We start from the raw sequence: 23298 nt of genomic DNA, 5'->3' as shown, positions 1-23298 counted from the left end.
CAATGTCCTTCCAGGATACCCGGGCCAGGTCGATTAGAAAGGCCTGCTCACAGAAGTGTTTTAGGGAGCGTTTGACAGTGATGAGGGGTGGTCGTTTGACTGCGGCTCCGTAGCGGATACAGGCAATGAGGCAGTGATCGCTGAGATCCTGGTTGAAGACAGCGGAGGTGTATTTGGAGGGCCAGTTGGTCAGGATGACGTCTATGAGGGTGCCCTTGTTTACAGAGTTAGGGTTGTACCTGGTGGGTTCCTTGATGATTTGTGTGAGATTGAGGGCATCTAGCTTAGATTGTAGGACTGGCGAGGTGTTAAGCATATCCCAGTTTAGGTCACCTAACAGAACAAACTCTGAAGCTAGATGGGGGGCGATTAATTCACAAATGGTGTCCAGGGCACAGCTGGGAGCTGAGGGGGGTCGGTAGCAGGCGGCAACCGTGAGAGACTTATTTCTGGAGAGAGTAATTTTCAAAATTAGTAGTTCGAACTGTTTGGGTATGGACCTGGAAAGTATGACATTACTTTGCAGGCTAACTCCTCCCCCTTTGGCAGTTCTATCTTGACGGAAGATGTTATAGTTGGGTATGGAAATCTCTGAATTTTTGGTGGCCTTCCTGAGCCAGGATTCAGACACAGCAAGGACATCAGGGTTAGCAGAGTGTGCTAAAGCAGTGAGTAAGACAAACTTAGGGAGGAGGCTTCTGATGTTGACATGCATGAAACCAAGGCTTTTTCGATCACAGAAGTCAACAAATGAGGGTGCCTGGGGACATGCAGGGCCTGGGTTTACCTCCACATCACCCGCGGAACAGAGAAGGAGTAGTATGAGGGTGCGGCTAAAGGCTATCAAAACTGGTCGCCTAGAGCGTTAGGGACAGAGAATAAGAGGAGCAGGTTTCTGGGCATGGTAGAATATATTCAGGGCATAATGCGCAGACAGGGGTATGGTGGGGTGCGGGTACAGCGGAGATAAGCCCAGGCACTGGGTGATGATGAGAGAGGTTGTATCTCTGGACATGCTGGTAGTAATGGGTGAGGTCACCGCATGTGTGGGAGGTGGGACAAAGGAGTTATCAGGGGTATGAAGAGTGGAACTAGGGGCTCCATTGTGAACTAAAACAATGATAACTAACCTGAACAACAGTATACAAGGCATATTGACATTTGAGAGAGACATACAGCGAGGCATACAGTAATCACAGGTGTTGAATTGGGAAAGCTAGCTAAAACAGTAGGTGAGACAACAGCTAATCAGCTAGCACAACAACAGCAGGTAAAATGGCGTAGACTAGGCAACGGGGCCAACAGATAAAACAAACAAGCAGAATGGAGTACCGTGATTAATGGACAGTCCAGCGTGCATCAGCTATGTAGCCAAGAGATCAGTGTCCAGGGGGCAGCGGTGGATGGGGCAGGGAAGCTGGACTGGCGAGTGTTATCCAGGTAAAAAAAACTAACAATGACTAAATAGCTTGTAGCTAGTTAGCTGGTTAGCTTCTGGAGGTTCTTGAGTGTGTTCTAAAAATGTTTAAAAAATAATAGCGATTCCGTATCACATTGGGTGAGGCAGGTTTCCGGAAGGTATAAACAAATTAAAAGTCAAAAGAGATAGAAAGTAAATATGGGTCCGGTGAGCGTTTGGGACGCGGCGATTCAGGCAGGTAGCAGGCCTGTGCTAACAAGCTAACAGTTTGTAGGCCCGGGCTAGACAAGGTAACAGTTAGCGGACCGGAGCTGGACAAGCTAGCAGTTAGCAGGCCGAATTAGCAAGCAGGGAGATAGCGAGGGCTAGAGAGTTAGCCTTTGGGGGACGTCGCGATGGGGTGAGTCTGTTTATTCCTCTTCATGCGGTGACATCGATAGACCGGTCGTGGGCCCGGGTATTGTAGCTCAGGAGTATGCTACGGTGGTAGCGCATTATAACATAATAACACACAGAAATACGAGCCTTTGGTCATTAATATGGTCGAATCCGGAAACTATCATTTCGAAAACAAAAGGTTTATTCTTTCAGTGAAATAAAAAACCGTTCCGTATTTTATCTAACGGGTGGCCTCCCTAAGTCTAAATATTGCTGTTACATTGTACAACCTTCAAAGTTATGTCATAAATATGTGCAATTCTGTCAAATTAATTATGGTATTTGTTAGGAATAAATGGACTTCACACAGTTCACAACGAGCCAGGCTGCCCAAACTGCTGCATATACCCTGACTGCTTGCACAGAACGCAAGAGAAGTGACACAATTTCTCTAATTATAAGAAATTGATGTTAGCAGGCAATATTAACTTAAAATATGCAGGTTTAAGATATATACTTGTGTATTGATTTTAAAGAAAGGCATTGATGTTTATGGTTAGGTTTGGTGCAACGACAATGCTAAATCATCACCCGTTTGGCGAAGTAGGCTGTGATTCGATGAGAAATTAACAGGCACTGCATCGATTTATATGCAACGCAGGACACGCTAGATAAACTGGTAATATCATCAACCATGTGTAGTTAACTAGTGATTATGTGAAGATTGATTGTTTTTTAGAAGTTTAATGCTAGCTAGCAACTTACCTTGGCTTCTTGCTGCCCTCGCGTAACAGGTAGTCATCCTGCCACGCAAGCTTCTCGTGGAGTGCAATGTAAGGAAGGTGGTTAGAGCGTTGGACTAGTAACCGGAAGGTTGCAAAAACGATTCCCCAAGCTGAAAAGGTAAAAATCTCTCGTTCTGCCCCTGAACAAGGCAGTTAACCCACTAGGCTGTCATTGAAAATAAGAATGTCTTCTTAATTGACTTGCCTAGTTAAATAAAGGTGTGGGGGTAAAAAATCTGCCAAATCGGTGTCCAAAAGTACAAAAGATTAATCGGCCATTCCGATTAATCGGTCGACCTCTACCCCAGACCTAGTGCAGTGATTTAATAAAACTAGAAAAGTCAAATGTACTCAAAAACGACTGTTAACTTCATTTTTTTTATTTTTAGCAAACTTAACATGTGTAAATATTTGTATGAACATAACAAGATTCAACAACTGAGACATAAACTAAACTGAACAAGTTCAGTGAGACATGTGACTAACAGAAATGGAATAATGTGTCCCTGGACAAAGGGGGGGTCAAAATCAAAAGTAACAGTCTGGTGTGGCCACCAGCTGCTTTAAGTACTGCAGTGCATCTCCTCCTCATGGACTGCACCAGATTTGCCAGTACTTGCTGTGAGATGTTACCCTGACTCTTCCATCAAGGCACATGCAGGCTCACAGACATTTATGGGGGGATGCCCCTAACCCTCACCCTCCGATCCCACAGGTCCCAGACGTGCTCAATGGGATTGAGATCCGGGCTCTTTGCTCGCCATTGCAGAACACTGACATTCCTGTCTTGCAGGAAATCACGCACAGATCGAGCAGTGTGTCTGGTGGCATTGTCATGCTGGAGGGTCATGTCAGGATGAGCCTGCATGAAGGGTAGCACATGAGGGAGGAGGATATCTTCCCTGTAACGCACAGCGTTGAGATTGTATGGAATGACAACGAGCTCAGTCCGATGATGCTGTGACACACCGCCCCAGAACATGACGGACCCTCCACCTCCAAAACCGCTCCCGCTCCAGAGTGCAGCCCTCATTCCTTCGACGATAAACGCGAATCCGACCATCACCCCTGGTGAGACAAAACTGCGACTCGTCAGTGAAGAGCACTTTTTGCCAGTCCTGTCTGGTCCAGCGATGGTGGATTTGTGCCCATAGGCGACATTGTTGCCAGTGATATCTGGCGAGGACCTGCCTTACAACAGGCCTACAAGTCCTCAGTCCAGCCTCTCTCAGCCTATTGCGGACAGTCTGAGCACTGATGGAGGGATTGTGCATTCCTGGTGTAACTCGGGCAGTTGTTGTTGCCATCCTGTACCTGTCCCGCAGGTGTGATGTTCGGATGTACCAATCCTGTGCAGGTGTTGTTACATGTGGTCTGCCACTGCGACGACGAACAGCTGTCCGTCCTGTCTCCCTGTAGCGCTGTTTTAGGCATCTCACAGTACGGGCATTGCAAATTATTGTCCTGGCCACATCAGCAGTCCTCATGCCTCCTTGCAGCATGCCTAAGGCACGTTCACGCAGATGAGCAGGGACCCTGGGCATCTTTCTTTTGGTGTTTTTCAGAGTCAGTAGAAAGGCCTCTTTAGTGTCCTAAGTTTTCAGAACTGTGACCTTAATTGCCTACCGTTTGTAACCTGTTAGTGTCTTAACGCCCATGCCACAGGTGCATGTTCATTAATTGTTTATGGTTCATTGAACAAGCATGGGAAAGTGTTTAAACAGGGTCCTGAAAAAGGGACATTTATTTTTTTCCTGAGTTTATAAAGTTTGAAAAGTAAGGGATAGTGCATTTATGAGTTATATGAAAAACCCAACTGCTGTATGTTTTTCATGGAATTACTCGACTTGGGGATTTCCTCACTAATATTGACTGGAAATATGATTTCTACTGGTACATTTTTTGTCAGTTTGGTTATCAATAAAATTCTGCCACAGATGGCTGTGGTTGCAGGCAGCAGAGGATTCACTTTCTTGATATAGGTATTTGTCAGTTTGTGGTGTAACATACTTCTTCTACTGAAATCCCAAGCTGTTCAACCCTCCCTCACATCAGTAAAATAAATGCAATGATAGAGTCAAGTTGCAGCCTCTTTCTGTAATGTATATTTCTTTGCTGTAGGGTTTACTTATATATTACTGTTTTGTGTTTGTGATGCATATGCGAGAGAGTCACTGGTGTAAAAGAGAAGCGGTCAATAGTAGTGCACTAAATAGGAAATAGGATGCAATTTGGGACACAATCATTGTTGTGGTTAGGGAGCAGTGCCAACAGCTCTGTAATTTATGTTTCCTTTCCCAACCGTCTGTCCTTACAACGAGACACACGTCTCTCCCTCTCACTAACGACGGATATGTGTGTGTGTGTCCGTTCATTATTGTGTGGATGCGTGCATGTGTTTGGCATGTGTGTGTGTGTTTTTTACAGTACGTGTGTGTGTGTTTTGTACAGTATGTGTGTGTGTACAGTGCATGTGTGTTTTGTACAGTATGTGTGTGTGTGTGTTTTGTACAGTATGTGTGTGTATTTTGAACAGAATGTGTGTGTACAGTACGTGTGTGTTTTGTACAGTACGTGTGTGTTTTGTACAGTGTGTGTGTGTACAGCACGTGTGTTTTGTACAGTATGTGTGTGTGTGTGTGTACATGTGTGTGTGATTTGTACAGTATGTGTGTTTTGTACATGTGTATGTGTGTATGTTTTGATTTTCCCGCTGTAGCCCGATGACTGATTATGGCTGATAATTCCCCATTGTCCTGGAGAGGATGTGGTGGGCTGTGTTTTCCCATAACACTGATGTCACAGGCAGAACACTGAGGATGGACAAATGGACCGATGGGAGGGAGGAAAGGACAGATCTCTGTCTTGGGATGACGATATCCTGTCTCTGTCACGTCCTGACCATAGAGAATCCTTATTTTCTATGGTGGAGTAGATCAGGGCGTGACTGGGGGGTTAGTCTAGTTTATATTTTCTATGTGGGGTTCTAGTTTTGTTTTCTATGTTGGTGTTTGGTATGATTCCCAATTAGAGGCAGCTGGCTATCGTTGTCTCTAATTGGGGATCATGTTTAAGTCTAATTTTTCCACCTGTGTTTTGTGGGATATTGTTTATGTGTAGTTGCATGTCAGCACTCCATTGTCGTCATGTTTCGTTGAGTCTTTATTGTTTTATTGTGTGGTTCACTTATTTCTAATAGAAGATGTGGAACCCAGATAACGCTGCACGGTTGTCCGAGTATGCTTCCAACGATTGTGACAGAATATCCCACCATAATGGGACCAAGAAGCATGCCCGGGAGGAGATGGCAGCCTGGTCTTTGGAGGGGATCGAGGAGAGAATATCCTGGACTTGGGAGGAAGTCTTGGCAAGACACGAAAGCCTGCCGAGGAAAGAGACGCAAGGAGAGAAGGGAGGACAGCGACGACGCCGGGGTTCGCGGCCACAGAGAAAGTCCAAAAGACAGCCCGGGGGGGGGGGGGGGGGGGGGCATGGGGTGGTCGGCGGAACCGGGGAGTGAGCCAGAGCCTGTGTGGGACTCGATAGAAGAAGGTAATGAGAGATACCGGAGAGAGGTTGTGGAAAGGAGTATGCTGCAGCGCAGGCGCCTTCTCAGCCCGGCACCATCTGTGCCAGCTCTACGCACCAGGTCTCCAGTACGCCTTCTCAGCCCGGCACCATCTGTGCCAGCTCCTCACACTTGCCGTGCGGAGTGTGTTAACTTCTTGGTTACTGGGGGGCAGTATTGAGTAGCTTGGATGAATAAGGTGCCCAGAGTAAACTGCCTGCTACTCAGCCATAAAAGCTAGAATATGCATATAATTCGTATATTTGGATAGAAAACACTCTGAAGTTTCTAAAACCGTTTGAATGATGTCTGTGAGTATAACACCGATGTCCAGGCCAGGGCCAGTGTCCAGTCCCGCTCCATGGCAGGAGTCTTCCTCTGCACCGATGTCCAGCCCAGGGCCGGTGTCCAGTCCCGCTCCATGGCAGGAGTCTTCCTCTGCACCGATGTCCAGCCCAGGGCCGGTGTCCAGTCCCGCTCCATGGCAGGAGTCTTCTTCTGCACCGATGTCCAGCCCAGGGCCGGTGTCCAGTCCCGCTCCATGGCAGGAGTCTTCCTCGGCATCTAGGACCAGTCCAGACACAGTGTTCAGCCTGGGTCCATGGCTGGATCCGCAGGATGAGCGGGTTCTTCGTCCTGCACCAGAGCCACCACCGACATTAAACACCCCCCCTAACCCTCCCTTTTGGTTTCAGGTTTTGCGGCCGGAGTCCGCACCTTTGGGGGGGGGCAGGGTATTGTCACGTCCTGACCATAGAGAGTCCTTATTGTCTATGGTGGAGTAGATCAGGGCGTGACTGGGGGGTTAGTCTAGTTTATATTTTCTATGTGGGGTTCTAGTTTTGTTTTCTATGTTGGTGTTTGGTATGATTCCCAATTGCACGTTGGTCCGAGTATGCTTCCAACGATCGTGACAGTCTCTCTCCGACAGCATCCTGAGTGATATTGCAAACCCTGTGGCTATGTCCCATAATAGGGCTCTGGTCAGAAATAGTACACTATTATATAAGTCATAGGGTGCCATTCAGGACATGACCAATGTTTCATGTAGTTGGGAATTATCATGGTCATTGAAGGGGGAATTATCATGGTCATTGAAGGGGGAATTATCATGGTCATTGAAGGGGGAATTATCATGGTCATTGAAGGGGGAATTATCATGGTTATTGAAGGGGGAATTATCATGGTCATTGAAGGGGGAATTATCATGGTCATGAAGGGGGAATTATCATGGTCATTGAAGGGGGTAATTATCATGGTCATTGAAGGGGGATTATCATGGTCATTGAAGGGGGTAATTATCATGGTCATTGAAGGGGAATTATCATGGTCATTGAAGAGGAATTATCATGGTCATTGAAGAGGAATTATCATGGTCATTGAAGAGGAATTATCATGGTCATTGAACGGGGTAATTATCATGGTCATTGAAGGGGAATTATCATGGTCATTGAAAGGGGAATTATCATGGTCATTGAAGGGGGAATTATCATGGTCATTGAAGAGGAATTATCATGGTCATTGAAGGAAACTCTGGAAAATATATTGGTTGTCCACGCCAAACCTGTAGTTGTAACCAGCTCCATAGCGATTCTCTTTTACTCTCTAACTTCACTCCAGTCAGACAGAACTTATTTACAGTGTATCTGACAATGGATACATTCATAGATTGACCCATAGATGGATCATAGATGGATCATAGATTGGACCATAGATTGGATGTGATCATGACCATGTATAGTCCCCATAGTCTGTCTTTCTCTCCGTCTCGCTCTCTTTACCTCTCTGTCTCGCTCTCTTTTTTCTCAATCTCTTTGTCTCGCTCTCTTTATCTCTGTCTCTCTCTCATCTCTCTCTCTCCGTCTCGCTCTCTTTACCTCTCTGTCTCGCTCTCTTTATCTCAGTCTCTTTGTCTCTCTCTCTTTATCTCTCTGTCGCTCTCTCATCTCTCTGTCTCTCTCTCTTTATCTCTCTGTCGCTCTCTCATCTCTCTGTCTCTCTCTCTTTATCTCTCTGTCGTTCTCTCATCTCTCTCTCTCTCCGTCTCGCTCTCTTTACCTCTCTGTCTCTCTCTCTTTATCTCTCTTTTGTTTAAGTCAAATTTTTACACGTTTCAATGGAAAGAGATATTATCTATGGCATCGTCAACATTAGGAGCGTTGCTTTAGCAGCTGTGTGCATGGCTGCATACGTGCATGAGTACGCCGGTGGCGTACATCAGTTTCATGGGGCCCCTGCGACTTCCTACAATTCAAAATATTTTGCCATATGCTGAGAGAATTTTGTATTTTAAAAGTTTATTTCCTGCTATTCTACAAATTTTTCAATGTGGCTGAGAGAAGCAGTTTTACAGCAAATTTTCTGTATTTCAAAACAATTCTGCCATGGCTTATGACCTGTTCATATGCTACCTGGGGGGTGGGGGGGTGCCAGTGGCGTGCGTATATGCTTGTGTGTGGTTTTGTGCGGTTTTGTGCGTGTGTGTGTGGTTCAGAGCCCCAAGTTGTGGTCAGGAGCGTTATGAAGGGAGCAGAAAAACATAATCCATTTAATGACCTGAGGGGGAAAAAAATATTCGATGCGTTGTTGTAGGTTTAACCTTCACCTGGGAAATGACTTTATGACATTTAAATGTTGGCACCAAAAAGCATTAAGGTCTATCGTGGTTTGACAGTAGCTTGGTAGATTTAACTACACCCACCCATGGCTTAACCCTCTGTGTCCCAAATGGCACCCTATTCACTATATAGTACATTACTTTTAACCAGAGTCCTATTGGGTGGAATAGGGTGCCATTTGGGACGCAGAACTTTCCTCACAGTACCTTACTAACACATCAATGAGTGTTCTGACAATGCTACTCGAACTATGCTAACACACCTATGGCTCTCTTCACACTATTCACCTGTAATCACACTCACACTGATGCACTAATACACCTACAGTGTGTGTGTGTGTATGCGTGTGTGTATGCGTGTGTGCATGCATGTGTGTGTGTGTGTGTGCATGCATGCGTGTGTGTGCGTGAATGCATGTGTGTGCGTGTGTGTGAGTGATGACAGTAGAGGCTAGGTGGGGGCACTTGTGATTCTCCCTGTGACACAATGAGCCGTAAAAGCATGTGTGTTCAGGACCTGGCTCCTGGCCAACTCTGCCTGGTGGTAGACGATAGGCCCTTTGATGTCTATGAACAGCACCCCTCATTCTCTCTAGCTCTCTCTCTCTCGCTCTCTTTCACTCTGTCTCTCTCTCTTTCACTCTGTCTCTCTCTCTCTCTTTTAATATGTCTCTCTCTCTCGCTCTCTTTCACTCTCTCTCTCTCTCTCTCTCTCTCTCTCTCTCTCTCTCTTTCACTCTGTCTCTCTCTCTCGCTCTCATTCACTATGTCTCTCTCTCTCTCTTTTACTCTCTCTCTTTCACTCTCTCTCTCTCTCTCTCTTGCTCTCTCTCTCTCTTTCACTCTCTCTCTCTCTCTAGCTCTCTCTAGCTCTCTCTCTTTCACTCTCTCTCTCTCTCTAGCTCTCTCTTTCACTCTGTCTCTCTCTCTCTCGCTCTCTTTCACTCTCTCTCTCTCTCTCTTTTACTCTGTCTCTCTCTCTCTCTCTTTTACTCTGTCTCTCTCTCTAGCTCTCTCTCTCTCGCTCTCTCTCTCTCTTTCACTCTCTCTCGCTCTCTCTCTCTCTCTTTCACTCTCTCTCTCTAGCTCTCTCTAGCTCTCTCTCTCTTTCACTCTCTCTCTCTCTAGCTCTCTCTAGCTCTCTCTCTCTTTCACTCTCTCTCTCTCTCTCTCTCTAGCTCTCTCTCTAGCTCTCTCTAGCTCTCTCTCTCTCTCTCTTTCACTCTGTCTATCCTGCAGGTTATTAAGGTGGCTTTTTTTAAAGGCCACCTGTTACAGATTAAAGGGCACCTGGGAACTGCCTCTGATTGAGTCAGAGAGAGAGAGAGAGAGAGAGAGATCATGGGCTCCTGAGTTCTTCTGCAAAAAAATGTAATTATAGTTGGATAAATGCCATGGACTTATACAGGAAACTACCATCTACATCAAAACCTTCAAACCAATTCAACATTTCCTACCTAAAACCTTGATTTTTGGACAAAATTACCTGAATGGACTATTACTACTACCAAGGACTATCGAGAAAAAACTTCTAACAAACCAAAACCTGCAGAAGAAACAACCTGGAAACACAAACCTGGGTGAGTAATGTTCAGTCTGAACCTACTTTCTGAAGACAAAAAGTAAAAGACAATCATCTCTAGGTAATTGTGTTATATAAAGCTAAGTAAGTAAGTATACTGAGCTACCAAGCTGCTAGGAAAGAACAGACTGGCGGCAACTTCAATTAGCACTGAAGTGTGAAGTGAGAGGTGTGAAAACTCTTGAGCCTAACAATGGCAGCAGAGTTTCACAGCCTCTCCCACCCAAATGCAGAGACATTTGAAGCCCCCTGCTCCATGCCGTATCCCTGTACAGATGTCATCACAGTACAGTACCCCATGGCTATTAAAAATAACACTGCATGGAATAAGTACAAAAAAATGCTCCTCAAGGACTATCCTCGTCTCCAGGACAGTTTGAAGAGGTGTGACCAGACTCACTCAGGATGGGGCAGTCGTCACCGAGAGAGAGCGTTTCCTGCTGTGCTCTCTCTTAGATCCCATACAAGTCCTGCTGGAACTGCATGAGGATGCCCTGCACCATTACTGTCCCAGACTTGTACACGTTGACAGAGGTTGTTTCAATGTTTGCTGGCTGCCACATAGAGGGGAACGTAAGCAACTTAATTTCCACACAGACCATCCTCTGGCATGGCACAGTGCTATAAGAACACACTACCCCTATGTCAAGAGAGAGGGTATTGGCCCAGGGTGGAAACTCAATACTAGACATTGAGGAAATTGAAACAACCTCTGGTATAGGGCATCCTCATGCAGTTCCAGCAGGACTTGTATGGGATCTAAGAGAGAGCACAGCAGAGATATTATCTATGGCATCGTCAACATTAGGAGCGTTGCTTTAGCAGCTGTGTGCATGGCTGCATACGTGCATGAGTACGCCGGTGGCGTACATCAGTTTGTCCTCCACTACCATTACTCTACTGTAGTAGACAGAGAAGTCCCTAGTCCCCAGTCTCTCACTGTTGACTTGTCCTCCACTACCATTACTCTACGGTAGTAGACAGAGAAGTCCCTAGTCCCCAGTCTCTCACTGTTGACTTGTCCTCCACTACCATTACTCTACTGTAGTAGACAGAGAAGTCCCTAGTCCCCAGTCTCTCACTGTTGACTGTTGACTGTTGTCCTCCACTACCATTACTCTACTGTAGTAGACAGAGAAGTCCCTAGTCCCCAGTCTCTCACTGTTGACTCATCAATGGTTTTCCCCCAAATGCTTCAATTTTTTATTCATAGCTTTTTGAAGAAAGAAAAATCTAGTTTCACACTGACTGACTCACACTGACAGCCCTGTAAGTACAATTTGTTTCAGGAATTTGAAGCAAATATCATGCAAGTCTGCGTCTGCATGGTTTAGATGGAAAAGTGAATGACACAGAGAGAGGTGTTGACATTCCACTAATCTAAAGGTTGGACGTGTTATGCTAATGTAGTCAATGCAGGAGGGGACTCATATCCTTGTTTACGTTCTCATAGTGCGCTGGCACATTGACAAACCATAATCAAAGGCATAACCTCATACGTACACGCACACGGATTTCACTCACAGACACACGTGCACGTGAACACACATGCACTCCCTCCCAAACTCACACACACATAATCTCACTCTTCCACACACACATAATCTCACTCTCCCATGCACACATAGTCTCACTCTCCCACACACACATAATCTCACTCTTCCACACACACACAATCTCACTCTCCCACACACACACAGTCTCACTCTCCCACACACACATAATCTCACTCTCCCACACACACATAATCTCACTCTCCCATGCATACATAATCTCACTCTCCCACAGATACAGAATCTCAGTCTCCCACACACACAGGCAGGCAGATACACATTCCAGAGGTTGTATGGAATGTGGGACAGAATGGTTGGCCCAGTCCTATCCCTATATCACCTCCCTGTCTAGTCCTGGCAGTCTCCTGACTGTGTAATTATGTTAAACCCATTTTCTCCCCACAGTCACCTGGCACTACCTTGTCATGTCTGCACCTTTATGTAATGTGTTCCTAATGTTTCCATTGTGTATCTCCCTTCCAGACCACTATATCCAATCCTTTCTCCAAGGCCTTACCTCCATATTCACCTCCAGCCAAACCCTTTCCCCATATTCCTCTGTGTGTGTGTGTTCATGTTCCTCTGTGTGTGTTCATGTTCCTCTGTGTGTGTGTTCATGTTCCTCTGTGTGTGTTCATGTTCCTCTGTGTGTGTGTTCATGTTCCTCTGTGTGTGTGTTCATGTTCCTCTGTGTGTGTGTTCATGTTCCTCTGTGTGTGTTCATGTTCCTCTGTGTGTGTGTTCATGTTCCTCTGTGTGTGTGTCCATATTCCTATGTGTGTGTTCATGTTCCTCTGTGTGTGTGTCCATATTCCTCTGTGTGTGTGTTCATGTTCCTCTGTGTGTGTGTTCATCTTCCTCTGTGTGTGTGTCCATGTTCCTCTGTGTGTGTGTCCATGTTCCTCTGTGTGTGTGTGTCCATGTTCCTCTGTGTGTGTGTTCATGTTCCTCTGTGTGTGTTCATGTTCCTCTGTGTGTGTGTTCATCTTCCTCTGTGTGTGTCCATCATCTTCATTTCCTCATTGCATTCTGACCGATACTCCATGGTGGCAGCAGAAATCCTAAACCAGCCGGTCCTTCAGAAAACATCCTCATACAGTCCTTCATTTTATAAGTTTGTGTGTGTATGTGCGTGTGTGTGTGCCTGTGTGTTTGTTTGCAGTGTCAGCCCTGTGAGAAGCCAGTCATCCATTCAAACCAGCAAACCACTCCTGGTTTAAAAATGGACCTCTTGGAAATATCTGTCATGCTTGTTTTGGCATGATGACATTGTTTTAGGTGATGTTTTCCATCTAAAGGCAGAGAACTGGTTTGGTCTGATCATTATGGTTCAACCCTCAGACTCTCAACATGCCCACCAAGTATTTGACACATTACAGTAACAGCATACAGGAATACCCGTGTAGTGAGCCATTGAGGTAGGTGTGGTTAGAGGGGGTGTATTGGTCAGGATGGCATCTACTTGGTGAAATAGGGCATAGTTCAGTTCCAACATTTTTGATGCTAGGTTTGTATAGAATGCTATGGAGCACCCTTAACCCGTCAAAGTATGTGACAACATAATTGCTGTCACTGTAAAATGTGCAAACTACCATCAAATCGTTCTGCCTGTGTCTAATATTCAATGTCTTAGCATGTAGGGGAAATGTGGGTGTTCAACTATGCAAAGGTTACAGCAGTTTTTCTGTTCAGTGAAGTACTGTAGCTACAGAGTAAAGAAATAACTACACCGTCACTACCTCATTTCACAACATGCTGCATTACATTGACAGAGTACTCTCTCTCCTTCTCTTTCTCCCTCTCTCCTTCTCTCTCTCCTCTCTCTCCTTCTCTCCTTCTCTCTCTCCTTCTCTCTCTCCTCTCTCTCCCTCTCTCCTTCTCTCTCTCCTTCTCTCTCTCTCTCCTTCTCTCTCTCCTTCTCTCTCTCTCTCTCTCTCCTTCTCTCTCTCCTTCTCTCTCTCCCTCTCTCCTTCTCTCTCTCCTTCTCTCAATCCCAAGGAGCAGTGCAGTCATGACTTATCCATGTGTAATTACTGTTAAAGAACTATGTTTGCAGTGGTACTGTGTGTTATTTTGTCAGTCATTGCATGATAGCACATGAGAAGTGAAGTGCCTTTGAGCACATTCTCTCACGACAGAGAGATTCTTTGCCTCTTTGAAGGCTGGAGCGGAGGGTTTAGGTTTATATTGCTCTCCCAGCTAGTCTCTGTTAGAATGATTCAACCGTTCTTTCACACAATACGGCACAGCTCGCCCACCCCCTACCTACCACCGCACAGGCACACACACACAGACACACATACACACACACACACATACACACACACACACACACACACACACACCAGAAGGCCCACAGAGAGCTAAGGCAGACACACATATACACACACACACACACACACACACACACACACACACACACACACACACACACACACACACACACACACACACACACACACACACACACACACACACACACACACACACAGGCACACACACACACACACACCAGAAGGCCCACAGAGAGCTAAGGCAGACACACACAGCTGAGAGGTAAATAGGCTTTTTTCTCCCCGTTGCTTGGTTGGGAGCAGCGGTCGTTTGAGCTGAGAGCCTGTATGTGGGAATGAAGACTGTTGGAATTTGTGTGGGTGCCAGGGGAAGCATGCCCGCCCACGGCCGTCCAGGACGGCCCAAAGCCACAGGAACCACCAGCAGGCCTGCTCCTTCCCTTCATCCCCAGCCTCTCCACCTCCTCCCTCCCTCTTCTCACACACGGTAAAAAAAAAAAATGTAGGCCCAAACATAGCTCCAACCTGAGAAAACATATGCAAAAATGTAGTCAACTTAAAATGATGCGTTTGCTCACATTGTCTCATATGTTTATTCAACTAGAAACTATCAGGGCATCTTATCTAAAGAAAAATGGCTGCAGAACGACTTACACACATACTGCTTTTTCAACTTACATATTTGACACACTATACATGATTACATTGTGCATTTTCATTTATACAGTAATTAACATTTCCTCACCTAGGATTTGAACTCTCAACCTCCTGGTTCGTAGTATTCCAATCGTCCAATTGATTTCCCCTGTATTGCTACACTTGGCACTTCAAAGTAAATATCAGCTCTGTTAAAAATACACTCAAGAAAACTATTTGATTTCTCATAGTGATTAAGGAGTACCATTAAAACAGAGTAATATGTCCCACCAACATTAGACAACTATACAGAAAAAGTCAATCAAATAATTGATGAGAGAATAGCCAGATGAACTGATATTTGTCACAGACATGGTGGAATTGCAGGAAAATTTAAATGCTTTGAACCAAGAGGTTGTGAGTTCAAATCCCAGGTGAGGACATGTTGAATAATAATGATGGTATAAATGAACATGCACAATGTAATTATGTGTAAAATACTGTATGTAAGTTGAAAACATTAGAATTAAGTTTGGGACAACACATTGTTTTTTTGGTAGTGTCGAGTAAAAAATAATCCTGTGGAACCAGTTACTCAATAATACGTATTTTTTTACAGTGCAGACTTAACGCTGCTGGGCCTTGAGCATGCCTTCCTCCCATGTGCTGCTGAAACAGTCCTCCCTACTCTCTTGTCTGCTCCGCCAGTATCTATTTATCCTGCTACTGGTCACTATTACTCCTGCTTAGATGTATAATTTACAACTAGTATATCACCATCGGTATTTATATATTCCTGCTACCAGTACATCCGCCTATCACGCCTGCACTGACACGGTGACACACTAACACCCTCACACACACACATACCCCACACACCACTTATGCTGCTGCCATACTGTTTACTATTATTATTATTATTTCTCCTGCTACCAGTCACTTTCTCCGAATCCCCCTCCTACATGTCCATAGCTACAGGTGAAGTCGGAAGTTTACATACATTTAGGTTGGAGTCATTAAAACTCGTTTTTCAACCACTCCACACATTTCTTGTTAACAAACAAATTTTGGCAAGTCGGTTAGGACATCTACTTTGTGCATGACAAGTCATTTTTCCAACAATTGTTAACAGACAGATTATTTCACTTATAATTCACTATATCACAATTCCAGTGGGTCAGACACTAAGTTGACTGTGCCTTTAAATTTGGAAAATTCCCCAAAATTATGTCTTGGCTTTAGAAGCTTCTGATAGGCTAATTGACATCATTTGAGTCAATTGGAGGTGTACCTGTGGATGTATTTCACGGCCTACCTTGGCTTGACATCATGGGAAAATCTAAATAAATAATCCAAGACCTCAGAAAACAATTGTAGACCTCCACGAGTCTGATTCATCCTTGGGAGCATTTCCAAATGCCTGAAGGTACCACATTCATCTATACAAAACAATAGTACGCAAGTATAAACACCATGGGACCATTTAGCTGTCATACCGCTCAGGAAGGAGATGCGTTCTGTCTCCTAGAGATGAGTACTTTAGAGTACTTTGGTGCGAAAAGTGCAAATCAATCCCAGAACAACAGCAAAGGACCTTGTGAAGATGCTGGAGGAAACCGGTACAAAAGTATCTATATCCACAGTAAAATTAGTCCTATATCGACATAACCGGAAGAAGCCACTGCTCCAAAACCCGCCATAAAAAAGCCAGACTACGGTTTGCAACTGCCCATGGGGACAAAGATCATACTTTTTGGAGAAATGTCCTCTGGTCTGATGAAACAAAAATATAACTGTTTGGCCATAATGACCATCATAACGATGGTTTAGAGGGAAAATGGGGAGACTTGCAAGCCGAAGAACACCATCCCAACCGTGAAGCACGGGGGTGGCAGCATCATGTTGTGGGGGTGCTTTGCTGCAGGAGGTACTGGTGCACTTCACAAAATAGATGGCATCATGAGGAAGGAAAATTTGGTGGATATATTGAAGCAACATCTCAAGACATCAGTCAGGAAGTTAAAGCTTGGTCACAAATGGGTCTTCCAAATGGGTCTCCCAAGCATACTTCCAAAGTTGTGGCAAAATGGCTTAAGGACAACAAAGTCAACGTATTGGAGTGGCCATCACAAAGCCCTGACCTCAATCCCATCGAAAATTTGTGGGCAGAACTGAAAAAGCGTGTGTGAGCAAGGAGGCCTACAAACCTGACTCAGTTACACCAGCTCTGTCAGGAGGAATGTGCCAAAATTCACCCAAATTATTGTGGGAAGCTTGTGGAAGGCTACCCATAAACATTTGACCCAAGTTAAACAGTTTAAAGGCAATGCTACCAAATTGAGGGTTGGACTGGTTATGTCCGTTATCAATGATGTCTGCTCAGTAGGAATGTGTCATTTTGTGTTGAGGGGATGGAGACAGCACAAAGGCTGCTTGTCACACCACCACAGCTCCCATGGATTTATGAAGGACAAATTAGAATTGATGAAGTTGAACTGGGGATCTTTTTTTTTTTTAACTAATTTATCTGATTCATTGAACACAGTTTGTTACTTCATCTTCAGTTATATTGACATGTGCTCTTCCTCTCCCAGACCTTTGTTTCAAGGAAACTCAGATGTTGATCAGCTGGGCAAGATTTTAGAGTAAGTACCATGTTGTACGTCATATTTACAGTTTTAACGTTGTTATTATGATGATGACGACGATGATGATGATCCTTCAGTGTGGTCGGGGTTCCCTCGGTGGAGGACTGGCCCCAGGAAGTAGCCCTACCACAGAGTGCCTTCTCCCCACGACCCCCTCAGCCAATCGGAGAACTTGTCCCTGACATGGATGAGCTGGGGAAATCCCTTTTACTCGTGAGTATCAGACACACACACTCAAAAAAATTGTTATTTACCAGGCAAGTCAGTTAAGAACAAATTCTTATTTTCAATGACGGTCTAGGAACAGTGGGTTAACTGCCTGTTCAGGGGCAGAACGACAGATTTGTACCTTGTCAGCTTGGGGATTTGAACTTGCAACCTTTCGGTTACTAGTCCAACACTCTAACCACTAGGCTACCCTGCCGCAAATACAGTACATACTGTTTCAAATGGATTTCTCTGAAAGGAATGAAACTCACACTTTTTTCTTTTTGTTAAGGAAAATGTTATAATAAATATATTTGTTTTCTCCATGCAGCAATTCCTGGCTTTTAATCCCTCCAGAAGGATATCAGCATTTGCTGCTCTGACCCACCCCTACTTCCAGAGTGTGGATAGTGACACTAAGAGTGTGTACGCCCAGCCCATTGGCAGCAACAAGCCCACCCTGGAGGAGAGAGCTGCCTGACAGCCCCCTGGCCCAGGACTGGACTGGCCTGACCGAGAGGGAGAGAAAGAGAGGGATGGACACAAAGACTAAGAAAGAGAGCAATAAACAGAGACATTTGATTCCAAAAGGCAACCGTGCTGTCTTCCACAATTTACCAATTTGAATGCTGCTTTTTAGGATACTTTTATAAAAAAAGTTTAAACAATGCAAGGACCCCTGAAGCTGAGATGTACTGCCACCAGGAGAGAACCTCTGGATGTCCAGGAGCTGCTGCCTCTTGTCTCTCCTTCCTTAGCTTGAGAAGAGGCTCCTCGGTGGGGGAACACCAAGCACCAAGGGTAGGTCGGCATGGACCTCACCTGGAGCTCACCTTCACAACAACCGAGAGAGATGACACACGCACACACACATTTTAATCCAATGCAGGAGGACCTCACACACTGCCTAGTGCTACTTCTGGTCCAAACAAACATGTGTGTTTTGATATCACTGCCACCTACAGGTTGTCCTGTGTTACTGCAGGCCAGAGCAGGATTTCTGATGGGCTTCATCTTATAAGACTTTGACTGGTGCGAACAGGAAAGACTGAAAATATGTCACTTTGAGTTCCTCTTATGGCATCCGTACTTCAGTGTCATAAACTGTAATGAAATCTGATTGACTCCATTCGAGACTCTATGTATGACCTGATGCACAGGGCATAGTAAAGTGACTGTTGAATGAGAATAAGGTCAACGTACGCACTATTCAGCGCAATTACATTTGGCATAAAAGCATGATTCTGTATTTCCTAACTTAATTTTAAAGTTATTGACAGTTGATGTCTTATTTTCTATTTTGTCTTAATTTTATTGGACTTTAACAACATGTGGGGATTTAAATGTAAATCTCTGGTAAGATCTAGAAAGAATACAAGGTAATATCCAAGGGAGGAAAGGTTTGACAATGTGAGGCATGTAGGATGGTATAGAGCTAGATACTGCACTAATACTGTCAGTAGTCGTGAATGCTGGTTTTACTTGCATATCCAGCACACTGACATGTGTAGCAGGATATATAGTAAGGTCAGTGCAGGTGTGGGTCAGTGAAATGTTCTTCGTTGGGAGATTTTTTTAGAGAGAAAAGGCAGGCTGATACGTCGGATTCAAAGGAGGTTCAACATTGTACCTGCTTCATTTAGACTGAGTCTGGAAGGATTACATAGAAACATATAGGGGTTCATGTTGAAACACAGCTGTTCTGTGTTAACAATGGTTGTTTTAATACCCTATGTATTATGCTCACTCTGATTCAATATGACTAGCTAGAGTGCTTTCAGAGTTGCTCCCTCTGTGGGATTGGAACTAGTCAAGGAAAATAGTTTGTTTGTAAAACTTCTTACTGCACAGCAATACATCTAGACCATAACTTTCCCTCTGGTATATCTAGTGCTGCTAGCACACAAATACACTCAGGATCTTATTAGAAATCAAATCAGAAATCATTCTGACACACTTTGCACGTTCATGATTAGACTGCATCAACTGTTTCATTGGATGATGTTAATTGATCAACTGTTTCATTGGATGATGTTAATGGGTCAACTGTTTCATTGGATGATGTTAATGGCTCAACTGTTTCATTGGATGATGTTGATTGATCAACTGTTTCATTGGATGATGTTAATTGATCAACTGTCTCATTGGATGATGTTAATTGATCAACTGTCTCATTGGATGATGTTAATGCTACAACATGATTGTGCTTCTATAATCATATTACATAATTCCTGACTGTGTGAATCCAACTACACGTTTGCTATGATACAGTATGTTTGACATCTTACTTGTTTTTCAGTGTCGGGGCGCATATGGTTTAATCTAATACATGATCAAAATAAAAAAACACATGAAAGAATTTTGGACTGAGCTCCCCTCTCCATGTAGATGTAGAGTTGTTTTGCCCTCATCTCTGTCCTGTCAGATGATTCATGCCATTGGTGGATACATTGCAGACTTCATATTACAACTCTCTAGAAATAGGGATTGTCAAGCTTTCTTGGTATCGGTCAGTTCAACGTCAACATGGGACAGGAATACTTTTGTCTATGTAATATAAAATAATAAAAGTATACTTTTTTAATACTGATACTGTCAGTAGTCGTGAATGCTGGTTTTACTTGCATATAGTATTTTAGCACATTTTCTAAGCTCCAAGGATGAAAGTAAAGGCCACAAATGTATTTGAAATGTCCACATGTGACATGGTAACTTCATTTAAAATTATGATATGGAGGTAATGGGCATTGTGTTTACATGAATAAATGCCACCAGTGGTGATTGCTTCATGTTGCACCATTTGAATAAAAAATATGCTTTGTATATGTGAGCGTTCTTATTTGGGATTCATGCAAATAACAAAATAAAATTGTGATTAATTTTGAATTGGGTTGTAATTAAGCTGTGGAATGTATGGATATTTTGTTGTGGTATTTAAATGTTAACAGGTGAAGCTGTGAAAAATGCTGAAAAAGCACATTTTCCTGTGATTTCTGATGTACAATCTGTAAAGAATGTGTATGTTTCTATTTTACATTTCGGTTACTGGTCCAGCACTCTAACCACTAGGCTACGCTGCCGTGTATCAAAAATGTTCCACCACCCAAAGGACATCCTGCCAACTTGACACAACTGTGGGAAGCATTGGAGTCAACATGGACCAGCATCCCTGTGGAACGCTTTCGACACCTTGCAGAGTCCATGCCCCGAGGGCAAAGGGGGGTGCAACTCAATATTCTGAAAGTGTTCCGAATGTTTTCGTGTGTATAGACAGTATGGACAGTATAGGAATAGAAAAGGTGTGTACAGTAGTTATATAGGATGAGCCTTGACTAGAATACAGTATATACATATGAAGTGTGCAAAACAGGATGTAAACATATTAAAGTGACCAGTGTTCCATGTCTACAGTTGAAGTCGGAAGTTTAACATACACCTTAGCCAAATACATTTAAACTCAGATTTTAGCCTAATTCCTGACATTTAATCCTAGTAAAAATTCCCTGTCTTAGGTCAGTTAGGTTCACCACTTTAGTTTAAGAATGTGAAATGTCAGAATAATAGTAGAGAGAAAGATTTATTTCCACATTTATTACTTTCATCACATTCCCAGTGGGTCAGAAGTTTACATACACTCAATTTGAATTTGGTAGCATGGCCTTTAAATAGTTTAAATTGGGTCAAACATTTCAGGTAGCCTTCCACAAGCTTCCCACAATAAGTTGGGTGAATTTTGTCCCATTCCTCCTGACAGAGCTGGTGTAACTGAGTCAGGTTTGTAGGCCTGCTTGCTCACACACGCTTTTTCAGTTCTGCCTTCACATTTTCTATAGGATTGAGGTCAGGGCTTTGTGATGGCCACTCCAATACGTTGACTTTGTTGTCCTTACGCCATTTTGCCACAACTTTGGAAGTATGCTTGGGGTCATTGTCTATTTGGAAGACCCATTTGCGACCAAGCTTTAACTTTAACTGATGTCTTGAGATGTTGCTTCAATATATCCACATACTTTTCCTCCCTCATGATGCCATCTATTTTGTGAAGTGCACCAGTCCCGCCTGCAGCAAAGCACCCCCACAACATGATGCTGCCACCTCCGTGCTTCACGGTTGGGATGGTTTTCTTCAGCTTGCAGGCCTCCCCATTTTCCCTCTAAACATAACGATGGTCATTATGGCCAAACTGTTCTATTTTTGTTTCATCAGACCAGAGGACATTTCTCCAAAAAGTACGATCTTTGTCCCCATGTGCAGTTGCAAACTGTAGTCTGGCTTTTTTATGGCAGTTTTGGAGCCGTGGCTTCTTCCTTGCTGAGCGGCCTTTCATGTTATGTCAACATAGGACTTGTTTTACTGTGGATATAGATACTTTTGTACCTGTTTCCTCCAGCATCTTCACACGGTCCTTTGCTATTGTTCTGGGATTGATTTGCACTTTTCGTATCAAAGTACATTCATCTGTAGGAGACAGGACGCATCTCCTTCCTGAGCGGTATGACGGCTGCATCCTCCCATGGTGTTTATACTTGCGTACTATTGTTTGTACAGAAGAACGTGGTACGTTCAGGCATTTGGAAATTGCTCCCAAGGATGAACCAGACTTGTGAAGGTCTGCAAAAAGAAATTCTGAGGTCTTGCTGATTTATTTGGATTTTCCCATGATGTCAAGCAAAGAGGCACTGAGTTTGAAGGTAGACCTTGAAATAAATCCACAGGTACAACTCCAATTGACTCAAATTATGTCAATTACCCTATCAGAAGCTTCTAAAGACATCATTTTAATTTATTTGTTCAAGCTGTTTAAAGGCACGGTCAACTTAGTGTATGTGAACTTCTGACCCACTAAAATTGTGATACAGTGAATTATAAGTGAAACAATCTGTAAACAATTGTTGGAAAAATTACTTGTGTCATGCACAAAGTAGATGTCCTAACCGACTTGTCAAAACTATAGTTTGTTCACAAGAAATTTGTGGAGTGGTTGAAAAATGAGTTTTAATGACTCCAACCTAAGTGAATGTAAACTTCCGACTGTATGTATATAGGGCAGCAGTCTCTAAGGTGCAGGGTAAAGTAGTGGGTGGTAGCCGGCTAGAAACCGTGACCAAGGTTCAGGACAGGGTACTGGGGGGTGGAGGCCAGCTAGTGGTGACTGTTTAACAGTCTGATGGCCTGGAGATAGAAGCTGTGTTTCAGTCTCTCTGTCCTAGCTTTGATGCACCTGTACTGTCTACGCCTTCTAGATGGTAGAAGGGTGAACAGGCCGTGGCTCGGTGGCTGGGGTTTTTGATTATATTCTTGGCCTTCCTTTGACACCAGGTGCTGTGGATGTCCTGGAGGGCAGGCAATGTGACCCCGGTGATGCATTGGGCTGACCACACCACTCTCAGTTGCCGTACCAGGCAGAGATACAGCCCGACAGAATGCTCTCGATGGTGCATCTGTAGAAGTTTGTGAGGGACTTAGGGGCCAAACCAAATTTATTTAGCCTCCTGAGGATGAAGACGCACTGCTGTCAGTGTCACTATCACTGCTGTCATACATTTAACATTGTAAACTAATCTCTTCTATACTGCATATCAAAACAACAACGCATGATATAGTATAACG

The 23298-nt window shown here is 44.1% G+C and overlaps 1 protein-coding gene across 2 annotated transcripts in view; it reads left to right on the top strand.

The window, feature by feature from the left end:
* The window catches only part of LOC109907201 (cyclin-dependent kinase 6), an 83460-nt gene extending 63182 nt beyond the window's left edge, over positions 1-20278 (top strand). For both annotated transcript variants that reach the window (XM_031795149.1, XM_020505029.2), the window contains exons 6-8: positions 17428-17478; positions 17559-17694; positions 18020-20278. In XM_031795149.1, the coding sequence (XP_031651009.1) occupies positions 17428-17478; positions 17559-17694; positions 18020-18169 (337 nt within the window). In that variant the 3' untranslated portion in view covers positions 18170-20278. The remainder of the gene's footprint in view (positions 1-17427; positions 17479-17558; positions 17695-18019) is intronic.
* Positions 20279-23298: the final 3020 nt, after the last annotated feature.

Source organism: Oncorhynchus kisutch, linkage group LG17, assembly GCF_002021735.2.
Source record: "Oncorhynchus kisutch isolate 150728-3 linkage group LG17, Okis_V2, whole genome shotgun sequence".
In the NCBI taxonomy this organism is placed as follows: Eukaryota; Metazoa; Chordata; class Actinopteri; order Salmoniformes; family Salmonidae; genus Oncorhynchus; species Oncorhynchus kisutch.
The sequence above is the reverse complement of the archived record's forward strand: the minus strand, read 5'-3'. Positions and strand labels throughout refer to the sequence as shown.